Raw genomic sequence first — 16,045 nt, forward strand, 5'->3', positions numbered from 1 at the left:
TGAACATACAGGAAAAGCATCAAAACCAGCAGGGTCTAGACCAATCAGGCCACAGGATGTCAGACACAACTTCCTTTAAGAGATGCACAGGACAAGATCTTGTTCTAAGTCTTCCCCTTCCCCAACACTCAAAGGCCACTTGACAATTTCTTAAATGGGGCTCCAGGTTATTTGGCCTCAGCCTACCAGAGAAAGACAGGAAGGCTCTTGCCTATACTTACTGAGGGCTGAAACTCCAGGCATTCTTCCTCAAAGTCAGGGTCTACCTGATGAAAAAGAATCATTAGGAAATTAAAACATCCATTGCTTTCTCAGGGACCAGGACCCATGTGCAGGAGATGTCAATACCTGCAGCCATCCTTGATCAGCTAAGAACGTGTCCCTTCCCTCTAGTCACAGAACCAGCATGCCACAGCACCAACACAAGTTACACAGTTACAATACACACAGGATAATCCACCAGTCACTAGCAGACAGTTCAGCTCCAAGTAGAGACAAGGAAAACACAACAGATTCACTAGGGGAGCAACGGTACAGGCCTACAATAAAGATAACGTCAACACACAGTCATTGATAATCCTGCTTACTTTAGATGACAGAAAAAAGAGGAAACAGAAGGCCTCTTGAAAGAGCTACATTCACCGTAAGACATAACAGATAAGACAACCACCCTTAATCTTTAACCACATAATCACAGGTTTTCAAAGCTGCTTGGCGGGGTCTCTTCCTCCCCAAGACTCCATTTTAAATGTCAACTTCGACTTCTTCATGTTTGGTTTCTAAGTATTTCAAAATCATCAGTTCGTACAAGCATCAGAAACTCTAGGTGGTTTATAAATTGAGATTGCAAATTCCTAGGGCCAGTGCCAGAAGCAGTACTGATAACCTACAGAAATCCTTGGAAATCCTGGGCCAGCGGTACCAGTCAACAGTGGGGTCTTTTGATGTACTACTAGAATCTGAATATGACTCTATGTACATCTTCCATCAGATCAGAGCAAAACTCAACATCTGTTCCACAGCAGGATGCTCCTTAATTTAATACAAAATTAAAATGGAAATTCCTTCCTTTCTTCAAAAAGCTTTCATAAGCTAGATCCGGTGGCTAACACTTGAGAGTCTCAGTGCCTGGGAGGCTGAGACAGGAGGAGAGAGAATTCAAAGCCAGCCTGGGCTACAGAGTGAGATCACGACTCAAAAATATAATTTGAGGAGAGACAGGCACATAGTAGCACATGCCTTTAACCCCAGCACTTGGAAGGCAGAGGTAAGTAGATCTCTGTGAGTTCAAGGTCAGCCTGGTCTACATAGTAGTTTCCAGGCAAGGAAGAGCTATACAGTGAGGCCTCAACTCAAAAATAAAAAAAAAAAAATGTTAATTTGATTCCTGATACTCTTATAAGGTTGATGACACCTATGTCTCCCACTACACCCTGGGAAATCAGATTTCTCCATGAAATTCTCTAGTTCCCCATGCATTCCAACGCTTCTGATTATATATACCATGTGTCCAGTGCAGACAAGTTTTTATCAGGCACTTGTGTCAGGAGTGGGGTTGGCAGATAAGTATAAGCAAAGCAGCATACGACAACAAAAACAGAAAATCACCCTACAAACCTACATTTCCCGTCTCCCTACTTCTTGATCAGGATGCCCCTGTCAAGTCCCATAAAATGTTAGTACGTCACTTGTAATTTTCCTTTTCTATGAGACAGAAGGAAACAGAAAGGCAGCAGGAAAAGCATGGTAGCTTGAGCTTCCGGACGTCCAGTGGCTAGGTGAGTGAAGAAAGATAATCACAGCGAGTTCACTTTCCAAGAGAAAACCACGTGCAGCTACTTACCTCTGCTGCCAAGTAATGCCCTGTAGCCAGGTGCTTAAAGCGGAAGAGGCTGTTCCAGTACCCAGCTCCACCCCGGCATGGGTCGTGCTGGACTACCTGCAAGAGGAAAGATAGTTAATGGGTGTGGAAGAGCTGTCAGCCCACGGTGAGATGGCACTGAACTGGAGACGTCACAAGTCACAGTTCACTGGTGGTGTTTTCAAGCGTGGGGGGCATTCAGCACCTTTCTACAAAGCTATGCCAAGCTTCGGGGTGGAACATCTCAATTTAGAGACGTACAATCATTAAAATGTTGTTTCTCCATAAAAGGGATTGTCTCGTAGTTAACACACAACGATTGGAATAAGAACTGCAATGCCGGCCGGGCGGTGGTGGCGCACGCCTTTAATCCCAGCACTCGGGAGGCAGAGGCAGGCGGATCTCTGTGAGTTCGAGGCCAGCCTGGGCTACCAAGTGAGTTCCAGGAAAGGCACAAAGCTACACAAGAGAAACCCTTTCTCGGAAAACCAAAAAAAAAAAAAAAAAAGAACTGCAATGCCATTTAAATCTGCTGCCTTAATACTAATGAAATAATAAGACTCCATTGCTACTTGTGTATATGGGTGTGCATGTGTGTGTGCATGTGCACATTCATCTTGTGTTTGCACATATAGAGGCCAGAGGTTGACTTCAGGTATCTTGCTCTATTGCCTTCCCTGAACCTGGAGCCTAACATTTTGGCTAGACTGGCTTACGGCTGAGGTTAGGGTATACACCACTACAGCCAGCTCTCATGTGGAAATGGGGATCCAAATCCATGGCAAGTGCTGAGCCATTTCCCTTACCCCAGGAATAAAGATACTCAAATTGAACCACACAAAATGCACAAGTTGATAAGACAGAATTTCAGAGCTCTTTCCCATACATGCACTTGTGTAGTGCAACAACACATTTGCAGATCTGTGCTTTGAAATGTGAGAGTGAGGAGAGTCTGGGACAATTTACCATGAAACTTTCAGCTTCTAGCCATGAGAATGCAACTGACATACATAATCATTGTACTGTGGCATACAGATGACATCACCATAGTAAAGAGGAAAACTGGGAAGGATTATGATACAAATGTATTTGTTAGACAGGAAGTGGTGTGTCTCTGTGGTCTCTCGGAGCAGGCGCAGCAGCCCAATGATGGTATACATAAGCACAGGCTCATGGGGTAAAGGAGAAGATCAAAGCTGGGGAGGAAGAGCGCTGGAGATATAATTCGATACACAGAGAAAGTGCCAGAAATTTGCATAAAGTTTTAGACTAATATCAAATCACCAATACCTAAAGACCCTTTAAGATCCCCCAAAATGATTAAGATGGGCATAGGAGTATAGTTCAGTGGCAGAACACTTGTGTGGCACACACAAAGCCCAAGGTCCATTCCCCAGCTACACACCCACACCCATGCACATGTATGTACACATGAAAGTGCCTCACATACACACACACCTGGAACTTTAATATACCCTGAGCTTTCAAGGGGCTAGGAATGGTTTTGATGGGCAAACTTTGGCAGAGAGATCCTGTGGAACCATGTTGAGCATTTATCATTAATAATGGAGCCTCAAACATAGACTACCTTGACCTAGAAATGCATGAAAATGAACCTCCACAGGACTAAACTGATTCACAGGAATGTGACTCCAACAAAACAAAACTCCTTTTTTCCTAAAAAGAACAACAAATCAGATATACCCAATAAAGTTACACTGCTGCTTCTACCAAAGAATTACAAAGTCCTACACGGTGAAGCAATAAGGAGGTGACCCATTAACTCAGTTAGATGACATCAAAGATCCAGCTTATGTCAGGTCAGTTGGTCAAAGCAGAAAAACATATCTGAGAAATAATGACCCCAATCTCATTGACAAATATCCATATAGTCAAGAAGCTAAAGAACTCTGAAAGGGTAAAGCACACACATGCGCATATGCACATACAAAGGACCACCACAGTTAGACTGAGACACTGTACACAGGGAACAAAGATTTAAAAACCACTGTACTCACATCACAAGCAATATAAACAAAAACCCAACAAAACTACTTTTTGGAAATGAAAGCCCCACAGAGAAACCAGAACCATGACACACTGATGGAATTAATAATGTGCAGGCACTTTAGGAGGCAGCCTGGGTACTCTAGATAGGTCCCACTTAAGCCTATCACTCACGATTCTACTCTTGAGACATGAAAATACTTGCACACAAAAATTAGCACATAAATGTTCATAGTTACAGTCTTCCTGGGAGCCAAAAAGTGAAAATGATCCAAAAGTTGTCAAAAGATAAGTAAATACATAAAAAGGTAAACCCATATAATGGAATATTACTTGGGTGTAAGGAAATAAAGGACTCATGTGTGCCAATACAATTGAACTCTGAAGACAGTATTTACTACATCTTAATGTGTACATCCCTCGATTCCTATGTTGACATCTAATCCTCAAAGCTCAGAGCCTTATGAAGGGAATCTATACTCTCACACAAGGCTCCAGAGAGCTCCCTAATTCACTGTGTCATGTGATGACATTTAGAAATCAATTTCCCATATTGTTATAGCAGCCTGAACTGCAGTGAAACATTCCACTCTGCAAAGGAAGCCATATACAAGAATGGTTTACAGGCTTGTCCATGGAAGAAGTTGATTCCATCCCAGGGAAGTGGGATGTGGTGGGGGCTGGGGAAGTGAGGAGTGACTGCTAATGGGGATGGGTTTCCTTGGAGATGATTAAAAAAAAAAATCTCTAAAATTTAAAGGGCTATTAGTTGCACAGTCCTCCGAATCTATTAAAAATTACTGAATTTGTCAGTGTGACTATGCGGTGTATGAACTGCACTCCAATAGAGCTGTTAATTAAAAGAAGGAAAAACACTTTAAAATGAAGATAAAACAAAGGTATTTTCACACAAATGAGAATTCGTCCATGGCAGACCCGCACTGCAAGAAACCAGGGGAGTTCTTCGGCAGGAAGCAATCCTCGATACAAACTTGGATCTCTGTGAAAGAACACAGAGCTTAGGATGGTAACTATGCAAGCAAGTATGGAAGACCTCTGTGTGCTCCTGATGGCGTGGCTTTGAAACGTAAGCGACGGCTTCCCTGGGTGTCCAACATTTCGGCTTCCCTGAGCCACACTAAGCAAGGGGCGCCAGCCCACAGCCTGCAAGGTGCAAGGGCACACATACACTTATATGAAGATGTAAGGGCTACTAGTTAGACACCCCGGGAGCAAGGCAAATAATAAAATGACGTGATGTTTATGATCCATGTAGAAATAAAATATATGACCATAACAACCCAAGGAACAATAAGGAGGAAACGGAAGGAAAGTTTTATAACATGTGACTATTACAACATGTTAACTAAAGCTAATTAAACCTAGGTGGCTATGCCAATACATAATGAGAATCTCAAGAGCTCTTTAAAATTTGTTTTTGAAATTTTATGTGTATGAGTGTTTTGCCTAATTGTATTTCTGTGTACCATGTGCATGCAATGCCCAGGATGGGCCAGAAGAGGGCATCAGAGACCGTGGGAATGGAGTTACAGATCTTTGTTAGCTGCCTTGTGAGTGCTGAGAATTGAACTTTGGTTCTCTAGAAGAGCAGCCAGTCTCTTCTCTCAGACTACAGCTAGATCTATTTTTTTTTAAATCCATAAAATACCTAGTGTTTTCCGTCTTTTTGTTTGTTTGTTTGGTTGGTTTTTTTTGTTTGTTTTGTTTTGTTTTTCAAGACAGGGTTTCTCTGTGTAGCTTTGCACCTTTCCTGGAACTCACTTTGTAGCCCAGGCTGGCCTTGAACTCACAGAGATCCACCTGCCTCTGCCTCCCAAGTGCTGGGATTAAAGGCTTGTGCCACCACTGCCCGACGTTGTTTTCCTTCTTTTACTTTGAAGGAACACTTAAGTTTGCAATAAGATAAAAAACAATTTAAAGAGAGACTAAACATTTTCATATGAAATGCAGAAAAAATAAATAAATAAAAATCTGGCAGGAGACAGCTTTTGATGGAGTAAGAAATCAATAGCTGGTTGTCCTCAGAGGAAAAAAAGTAAATGCTCTCGAGTGGACTTTCAAGTTAAATCCCCTTGCAAAATTATCATCTTTTTTATTCGTCTCAATCAATTTTGAATGAGGAAGGCTTGGCCAACCGCTTTTAAGGCCCTGGAGTGAAATGCCCTGACCTCTGTAGGCTTGCACATTTCTTTCAACTTATGTTCAAGCAGGGATAAACTCTGCTTATAAAATGTCAACTAGGCAAAAATACCCTGTCCACTGAAAAAAGGTTCAATGGAAGTGGTTAAGCCAAGGAAATGATGGTCTTTTTTTCCTGTTTCCTACATGTTTAGTTGTTCCTTACTTTGCATTTACCACTTGCAGTTAACCTGGGGAGACTGCTGCCCTAGCTGCCTCCTCCATCTTCTGCCTCTTCCTCTCCTGCCTCCTCCTGCCTCCTCCTCCTCTCTGCTTCCCTCCCACTCCCTGACTTCCTCTCCTGCATCCTCCTCTCTGCATCCTCCTCTCTGCATCCTCCTCTCTGCTTTCCTCCTCCACACCCTGACTTCCTCTTCCTGCCTCCTCCTGTTTCCCTTGACTCCCTGACTTCCTCTCCTGCCTCCTCCTCTCTGCTTTCCTCCTCCACACCCTGACTTCCTCTTCCTGCCTCCTCCTCTGTTTCCCTTGACTCCCTGACTTCCTCTCCTGCCTCCTCCTCTCTGCTTCCCTCCCCCACTCCCTGACTTCACTTTCTTCTCCCTCTGACACTGTTTTGAATGCAAAGGAAAAACGAACAAAAACCTCACCGGGGTGGGAAAAAGGAGGATATCAGGGACAAAGAAAAAGTTCAAGCTCTCAAGGAGTTTATAATCCAACTGGATTGACTGTCCCTAAACAAATGTGAACAACAGCCAGAGAACAAATGCTACAGATGTGGAGAGGAGAAGGCAAAGAAAACAGAGGAAGAGTTCACCAAAACAAGGTAGATGGATATGGATAGACAGACAGATGGATGATGGACAGATAGAAAACAGAGGTGTCTTCTCATCATAGCAACTGCAGCAAATTATCTACACAATGCCAAGATGAGCCTATTTTTTAATCCAGGTAAAAGGAAAGGAAGAGGATTTTTAAGTGAGCAAAGTATTTGAGCAGACTTTCTACCAGAAAAGATGCCCAGGCAATAGATGAGCACAAAGAACATGAGCAGCATCACCACTGGGGAGGGGGGGCAGAAGGAGAGTCACCTTCACATCTACGTGAATGGTTAACATGGAAAAGAAAGATCATAATCAATGCTCATGGTTGAATTTATGCACATTCTTTCCACTTCAGAAAACCGTTGGGCAATTTCAATCTTGTTCTCAGTTTTCTTTTTGTTCTGATTGGGGTCAGGGTGTCTACAGGTAGTCCAGCTTGACCTTGAACTCATGGCAATCCTTGGCTCCCAAATACTAGAAATAGAGGAATGCCACCACACCCAGATTCGGACCCGCAATTTATTATGTTAAATGTTACCCAATATAGGCTCCAATTATTCCACTTGTATGCAGGTGAACACATGAAAGCTTACGTCTCAGCACAAATGGCCCTGAAGCTTGATTTAACAGCTCCCAATTAGAAACCACTCAAATGCCATCAACAAATGGCAGATCTGCAAGCTGCACAGGATGTGGACAACAGAACATCATGAGGCAAGACAAAGAAATGGACTGTCTGAAGCACACAACAACACAGACCCAGTGAGGACTGCCTAGTTTTAAAGGCTGCTCTGTGATATTCAAGAGGCTGGCTACCTATTGGGGGCCACCTATCCAGGAGAACATGCTGAGGGACTTTTAAGGGGCTACTTTTCTCCCGGTTCTTGATCCAGATGCTGGCTCCTTGGCTGAGTAGACGTGTAAACAAACACAGAATTTTGTGTTTATGACTTGGGTATTTTGCTGGGTTTGTCTTGATTTCAATCAAGATGTGACACAATTGTGGCCAGATAGAGGGAGAAGGGAGAAAGTTGACAAATAGAGAAAGAAATGCAACCACTCAGAGGGAGATTTTGAGAAGGCAGGACAGCTCTGCCTTTCTTCATGCTCTCCGTATCTCTATAATCAAACATGCAAATACATTTTTTTCTTGGTCTTACAAGCCTGTTCCGCAGGACAGAATTACCATCTTCTGTAAGCAGCATGCTGACTTTGAAGTCACTCAAAACACCTCTGCATACTTCTTCCCTGCCTGTGAGTGACATTCCCAATGCCCTGCAGTCTTGACAGGTGACATTTGAGGCTCTGGTCTCCAATGAGTTCATCTTCCCATGTGCATACTGTGTTGCCCCCAAAGCCAGGTTAGTCAATATTATGCCAAGGCTGTCTTGTATCATGTTTCCAGTTCTATGCCTTTCTCTTACATGACATGACCTATTCTACTTATCTCCCTTCCAAAATGCACATCATCTAATAAATACAAGCTAAGACGCTAACTCTTTCAATATTTTAAATTATTTCGACAAGTTAATGCATGCATACAATACATCCATTCTGCTTACTCCCTCCACCTGACTCTCTTATCTACCTCCCTTCACTATCAGCTCTCACCCCCTCCCCTCTACCTTCCCCTTTCCCAGATTGTGACTTTAGTTTTTGTTTTGTGACGCATTTTAACCAGGGCCATTTGGGCGACCAGTAGATTGAAACTACCCATTGCCATTTAGGAAATGTTCATCCTCACCCAATCAGCTCATCCTCTCTTACCAAAACCTCCAGAGCACATGGAATACCCCTCCTGTCACTCGGCCATGCTGCTGTATGTCTGCTATCCGGATGCTTATTTCTTTTCATTTTTGAGAAATTCATGCATGAGTACTGAAATTACATGATTTCCCTCCACCCTCTAAGTCCTCTCTTGCCCCTCCATTCTTCTCAAATCCATGGGCTCCTATATTATTATTGTTATTAGTATTAGTATTATTTGAACCTGCTGAATCAATTCAATGTTGCTCATAGGTATAAATGCTTAGGGCTTGATCTCTTGGGGGGGGGTAACCTATCAGGGGGCTTGTCCCTGGAGAAGACAATTCCTGTCTCTGCAGCCACTGTTTTCCTGCAGTTCTTGGGGTGTGGTCTTTTGAGGTTCCCTTCCATCCACAGAGGTAGGTCAACTGGTGATGTCATTCTTTTTCAGGTCTTGTTTAGGTAATCATTGTCAGATTTCATGAGTACAGCTTCCTCCTCATATGTAGAAGATACTATCTCACAACTTAATTTGTGTCCCAGCACCAGTACCGGAGTCACGTATTTATCAATGTCAGGTGGGTTATTTGGTTGAATAATATTGTGACATATAAACAAGCAAGAGAAAGGGAAAAGAAAAACAACAGAAGAGGAAAGGAGAAAGTAAGAAACAGCCATTTCTGGTGACTCAAGAATGTGTAGATGTTGTCTTTCTCCATAAGGCCATACAACATCCATCCGGTACATCATGGCGTGCTTGCTTTCCTGGGTCATCTCTACTTGCTTTTATAAAATCTGGATATGATTTAGAAACACATCTGTACAGAGGTTTACATCCAAACTCCAGCACCTACATCCCCAGCCCCCCAGCCCCCCCCACCCCATCATCCCCACCCACCCACCCCCACCCCCCGCCCCTCATGGCCCACTCCTTTACCTCCACAGCCTCCTCCTTACCTCCACCTCCCACAGGGCTTTGGAGCTGGTGGCTGATGTGGCTGACTGTCGGCCAGTTGTCCTCAGGAAGACATGCTGCTTCTTCCTGTGCTCATCACATGTGAGAAACTTCTCTTGCTCAGCATGGAAGAGCCTCACCACATCACCCTGTATATCAGTGCAAGATGGGAGTAAGGGGAAAATGAGTTTGGAAACACCACCAACCTGCAGCCCTGAGAAAAGCAGAGTGCCCCAGAGTATCCAACTTACTCCCTTTAAAATGTCATCTTTGTTATCGCTCCATTTCATGAAAAGGACTATTTTCCAGCTTGTGTTGCAGTTGACGGAGTTGACCTAGAAAGCAAATCAAAGTTAATTTTTCACATAGCTCCTAGAATAGCTATGTCATCCAGTCCCAGAGTTCCTCACCAGGAAGGCCAGCTGGGCTCTTGCTCTAGTTCAGAAGGCTATACTGTCCTTGCATGATCACCTGTCTGAACGCATGGTCCTCAGCTGGGCGAGCTGTTTAGGCAGAATTTGGAACCTTTAAGAGGAGGGACCTAGCTTCAGGAAGGAGATCTCTAGAAAGCCCTGAGATTTATAGGCCGGCCTCGCATCCTGTCCTCTCTTTCTGCTTCCTGTTCTATGGACCTATGCACTGCCTAACACTGTACAAGCTACGCCACTCCCATCACCAAGGCCCCCCACCATGCCTGGGAAACACAATAATCCATAAGTTGCTTTGTTTCTGGCACTTTGTCGAGGCAATGAGAAAAGTAACTAATAGACCCTCAAGACTGATATTATTGAGAATAAGGAATGTACAAAGTCATCTGAGGAGTAAGAAATGTTGGGTAGCAAATGATTTATCTGCACCCATCACTACGCATGCTCCAAATCTGACTTGAAGGTCCAAGTCCTGCCCCTTTTGGAATGCTATGTTCCTTTCTTCCAAGTATCCGGTTCTATGTTCCTTTCCTCCAAGTATCCGGTTCTACAGCCACGAATGTAAAGGCTAAATGAAATCAGACACTTATAAGATGGAATGAGATATCAGGAAATGAGTCTAGTGCATACATTTGAAAATGTTAATGGTCATCATTAGCAGCAAGAGCCCTCATGTGTACAATCACTATTTCAGGGACAGAGCTACGGCATATTAACACCATGTCACTTAATCCTCAACAGCACCCTAAGAAACTCTATCCTCCTTCCAGACTAGGGATGCCCGGGAGATTAAGTACCTCATCTACTGTTCCAGAGCTCCGGAACCACAGACTGAGATTTGAAGTCCCATCTTTCTCAATCTAGAGTTCATGTCCTCTCCATGAGACAGACATTCTATCATAAGAGAGCTATGACCTATGTCTGCAATTACCCGGTGGAGAGGCTTAGCAATGGACAGCCCTTAGCAGGGCTGTGCATGACCTATAATGTCCTTAGAATTATAAAAGACACCCTACTTAGGGAGACAAATTGGGAAAGTGCACCCCTACAGCTAGGCTAGGGGGAAAAATGGCAAAAGGAGTTGTTGGGTTTAACAAATTAGAGGATGATTCATCAATGATGCAAAGTTTATCAAACTCACCACCCATGCACAGACCTACAAAGCCTCACCCTACCCAACAGTGGGCCTTAGGTTCTTTCCCCTGCAATGATGGGCACAGAGTCCTGAGTTGCTGCTGAAGTCCCATGCAGTGTGCGCACGCACGCGCACAAACACACACACACACACACACACACACACACACACACACACACAGGTCCCACAAGGCCTGCTCCGGTGTCACAACCTCATCTACATACCTGGACGTCAGCTTTTTCAAATGCCCTTACCTCATTGCAGCCTGGGTTATCCACCAGCTGATGGCTGCTGGCATGTAGAGGCTGGCCGGCATTGACGGGGTTCAAGACCACCTTGTCACCTATGACCACCTGGAGAGAAAGGGGCAACACAGCTTTTCACAGGGCAGTTTGGGGCTGTGCACACACACTGCTGCATGGTTCTGGGAGGCCATCTCAGCACGGATCAGCGTGTGAAGGCTGACCCGCGCAAGCATGGTTTGTGTTCTGAAAGAAGGCCGAGGCTGGATTTTGATACAGAACTGTTGCTGGTTATACTTCAATACTTTGCGAGTTGGTCCACAGCACTAAGAAAGGGGGTTTGGGTATTCAGTTGGGACACTTGTATAAATAAGCTTGATTCAATTTTGGGAAAAGCAGGATACTATTTTGAGTGGTCTTTATGTTTGAGAGAATAAAGTCACGGTCTTGTTTCTAGAGCAATGATCTTCAGAATTGTGACTACAACATACAGAAATCTATTGTGTAATACAATTCTTTCATATACAGCAATAAACAGCTTTTACGTTTTTAAAGATGTATTGTGTGTGTTTGTGTGTTTGTGTGTGTGTGTGTGTGTGTGTGTGTGTGTGTGCTATGTGTGTTCTGTTCCCATGGAAACCAGAGAGGACTTCAGATTCTCTGCAACTGAAGTTACAGGCCATCTCTTCAGCCTCAACAATAGATACTTAAATATAGTGTTCCATAACTGAAACAAATGCCTGACCAGAAACCCACACCTACCCTTATGTATCACACAGCCTGATACTTTCTATTCCAACCTACTATCTAAACTGACACCCTTAAACCACTGAAGTATGAACAGGTCAAACCTTATAGTATGAGAAAAACTATTTTTTAAAAGGTAACTATTCATGTTATAGTCTGAACTAAGTCAAAGATTAACAGATTAAATGACAGAAAAGCAAAGATTTACTAAAAATAAAACTCAGAACTCAGGTACATTCTCTCTCTCTCTCTCTCTCTCTCTCTGTGTGTGTGTGTGTGTGTGTGTGTGTGTTGTATGCTGTATGTGTATGATGTTTGTGTGCATGTGGAGGCCTGACAAAGATGTAGGACAACCTGTATCATTTTCTACTTTATTTCCTTGAGACAGGTTCTCTCAGGGAACCTAAGTTCTCCTTCTTGGTGAGGCTGGCTAGCTAGTGAGTTCAAGGATCTGCCTATTCCGCTCTCCCAGTGCTGGGGTTAAAGGCACACACAGTGAAGCCTGGTGTTTATGTGGATACTGAGGATCTGAACTTGGCTCCTCATGCTTATACAGCAAGTCACCTCCTCAGCCCTGCATTTTCTTTGCATGGCAGAAGTAGAAGGAAAGAAAATAAAAGAGATGTCTGTCTTCCTACAAGGTAAAACCCACATCTTCTGAGACTGATATATTTTGGAAAAATGTATGGCTATATTTTCTATAATCTGAAATGATTCTAAGTTCATTAAAAAGAACTTATCCCTTGTGGATCAATAACCACTGGATGGTAGCAGTAGAGGACAGGTTGCTATTGTTATATGTTATGCATACAAACACAAACTATTTAAACTGACCACAGCCTATCAACTTAAATGGCATTACTAAAAAATGGCAAAGCCTAGGTTTTTTGGTGTGTGTGGGGTTTTTTTGGGGGGTGGGGTGAGACAAGGTTTCTCTGTGTAGCCCTGGCTGTCCTGGAACTTACTTCTGTAGACCAAGCTGGCTATGAACTCACAAAGATCCTCCTGACTCTACCACCCAAACGCTGGGACTAAAAGGCATGCGCCACTAATGCCCAGCTCAGAATCTAGTTTTAAGTGAAGGGTAGGTGAGTATTTCCAGAACACTCCATGCTGTTTAAAGGTGCCAATTTCTTTTTAGTTTTATTTTCCCCTTAAGCATCTATTTTAGAACCTTAACAAGGTCAAGTACATAGCTGATAGCATTTAAACATATTCACTGTTAAGTATGTGCCCACGTAATGACTGACTAATTTAACTAACAAATATCCAAAGTGTTCTCAGTTGCCTTGAAAAGGGATTCCTGTGGTTCTGTATTGTCCAGAATCCCAGGACAGGGGCCGACTGCAGTCTCGGAAGGAGACGGAGAAGCTGCCCTGCTTACTGACACGGGAAGCATGGGGTGAGCACACAATCCACTCCCATTCCCTACTAAGGCTGCTGCTTTCCACTTTCCATCTCTCAGTATTTCCAAAAGAGCTGGCCATTTCTGTTACACTCATGGAAATGGAATGGCAAGGGATCCTCAACCAGGATATTAATTCAGGATGGCTGTTTGCATGGTAAAATCACTGAGGTAATAGGATTTTTTCAGAGGCCCAGTAGGAAAAACAGAGCGACTGTATTTAGGTCACACTTCTCTTCATTTCCTTGTTTCCCAAACACTAGTTTCCATAGCAATCTGATCTCCTCTTCTGCCTGTGGCTCCAATGCTAACCTTCTCCTAGCTGAGCCTCCAGCACAGTGAGGGCTGGAAGCATGGCAGGGAACACCTTCCTGGCGGAGGGGAGGCCGCACTTACACTGTCTCCGATGGAGCGCAGCTTGTAGAACGGTTGAATGTAAAACCAGGACCCTTCATTTCCAGCCTCGTCCAAGGTCACTCTCATGGCGTTCTTCTCTAGCAGGGCCGGAAGCCTCTTATTCACAGTTAGGTATTTATTGCTTTTCAAATGCAGGAGCTAAAAATCCACCAAGAGAATAAGGTATGAGCGAGCCTGTGAAGTCTCTACCATAGCTCTCTTGGTCATGTAAAATACTTATCAAACGTTCATCCCACCACCCCACCAAGCTGCTTGAGAAGCAGGAGAAACACAAAGTACCTAATACTTGGGAACAACAGGAGAAGGAACAGTGAAGAGAGGCAGAGAAGAGGGCAGGAGAGAAGGGAAATTGGTTGGCCTCTATTACCCATGTGGCCTGGGATGAGATAGATAACGCAGAAGCCAAGGATACCATCATCTGCAAGATGCTAGAGAGCCACCCGTTGCCTGTGGACAGGGGCTAAGGAACTGTAGTCTAACTCGTTACTGATACCAGTGGGGAATGAAGGAAGGTGATTTTGTCAACAGGCAACAGTCTGATTTAAAAGGCGATCCCATCAAGGACCCTGGACATCCACCTTCAATGCTCCAAGCACTCTGTTCTTCACTCTAAGATAACGACTACATGAAGCATGGAAGGGGAGAAGATCCAGATGGGAAAGAATTTGTCTAATAATCTGGACCAGTAAGTATTACTAAGGTCTCCCACGTTGACAAGTAAAAGAAAAACCAGAACACAAGATTCCTCAGTCCCTAGAGAAGGCAGGCCAGCCTGCGACTCGACTGCAGCTGCCATGTATCTCCTGTTCATGTGATAACACACAAGCACCCTTAAGAGGCCCACAATCTACCGACAGGGTTGCTGGGAGTGGAGACAAGGCCTGCATAATTTGGGAATCCTGGATAGCCTACAGCTATACAAGAGAAACAAGAGACAATACTGTGCCCCCAGGCCCTTGATGCTCCCTTGGTGAATGGCCTCTAATCCTCCACACATGGGCTCACCTTCCCACAGGTGAGCCCAAAGCCTGAGACCAGAAATAAAACTGAGGTCATTTAAAACTACCCTAGAAGAAGATAGCATTACACCGATTTGGCATGTCATTCCTGAAACCTCACAGGACTAGACTGTATTAGCTATCAGCATCCCCCATGGACTTCTTTCAACCTCAGTTCCATCCAGTTCTCCAGGCTAACCAAATGAGTGTCTTCTACTCTGGAACTCAGAATACTGCCCCAGATTGAAAACAGGATGATGGAACTTCAAAAGGACAGGGAGGAGTGATCGCCTAATCCTCCAGTTGCTTTGGAGAGCTACTAATAGGCCCAACCCAAGTAACCATTTAATCAAAAACCATTAGCCAGGAATAATGATCCCTATACCTGTAATCCTAGCACTCAGGAGACCAAAGCAGGAAGAGGACTCAATGCCAGCCTAGGCTATATAGTAAGATCAGAGCAACCCTGGGCAACTTAGCAAGACTCTAAGTTAACTTCTGCAACCCCCATTTAAAAAAAAAAAAATCACAGAAAGTTGGTTTTTTTTTTTTTAATAAATTTTTAGTAGTTTTTTTTTTTTCATATTTATGGTTAGCATTGCTCTATACCTAACAGCAATAAAAATAGGAAGAAATTCCTTTCTACTTAGTAGTTTACAAGGTCGCAAAAACCAAAGCTGATAACCTAATAGACAGGGTGTTCAAAAGTTGTGACACCATCTTTGTGCCTGGGTACATTCAGATGGTCCCTGGGCACTGTGATTCCTCCCAGACTCTTCTCCAAGACTGGGTCGGGTCTGCTCAGAACCTTCTAGGAAAGACTTGTGGAAGCCTTATTTGGACTATGTCATCTCCATTGCAGGTTCGAGGATAAAGAGGTATCAGGTGACCCAAACAACCATAAAATATTGTGAAATACTTTGGACTAATAAAAAATGTATAAAGTAGGATACATTTTGCAATTAAAGTTTTATGAAGTAACCCCAATGCTTAGAGAGTGGGGTAGAAGAATCAAGAATTGAGGGGCAACTCAGCTACATGGTGAGCATGAGGTCAGCCTGTGCCGCATGAAACCTTGTAAATACAAATATACATGTGCAAAGAACTGTTTTTATTGTCTCTG

General features: G+C 43.7%; 1 protein-coding gene across 13 annotated transcripts in view; it reads right to left on the minus strand.

Moving 5' to 3' along the window:
- Itpr1 (inositol 1,4,5-trisphosphate receptor type 1) overlaps positions 1 to 16,045 on the minus strand; it is a 343,325-nt gene that overhangs the window by 191,456 nt on the left and 135,824 nt on the right. For 9 of the 13 annotated variants that reach the window (XM_028867566.2, XM_028867578.2, XM_028867572.2 and 6 more), the window contains exons 7-12: positions 13,904 to 14,062; positions 11,368 to 11,466; positions 9,802 to 9,885; positions 9,553 to 9,699; positions 1,844 to 1,939; positions 222 to 266 (exon numbers count right to left, since the gene is read on the minus strand). In XM_028867566.2, the coding sequence (XP_028723399.1) occupies positions 222 to 266; positions 1,844 to 1,939; positions 9,553 to 9,699; positions 9,802 to 9,885; positions 11,368 to 11,466; positions 13,904 to 14,062 (630 nt within the window). The remainder of the gene's footprint in view (positions 1 to 221; positions 267 to 1,843; positions 1,940 to 9,552; positions 9,700 to 9,801; positions 9,886 to 11,367; positions 11,467 to 13,903; positions 14,063 to 16,045) is intronic. The other 4 variants (XM_028867579.2, XM_028867576.2, XM_028867574.2 and 1 more) reach the window with 1 other exon arrangement.

The sequence above is a fragment of the Peromyscus leucopus genome, chromosome X, assembly GCF_004664715.2.
Source record: "Peromyscus leucopus breed LL Stock chromosome X, UCI_PerLeu_2.1, whole genome shotgun sequence".
Taxonomy (NCBI): domain Eukaryota; kingdom Metazoa; phylum Chordata; class Mammalia; order Rodentia; family Cricetidae; genus Peromyscus; species Peromyscus leucopus.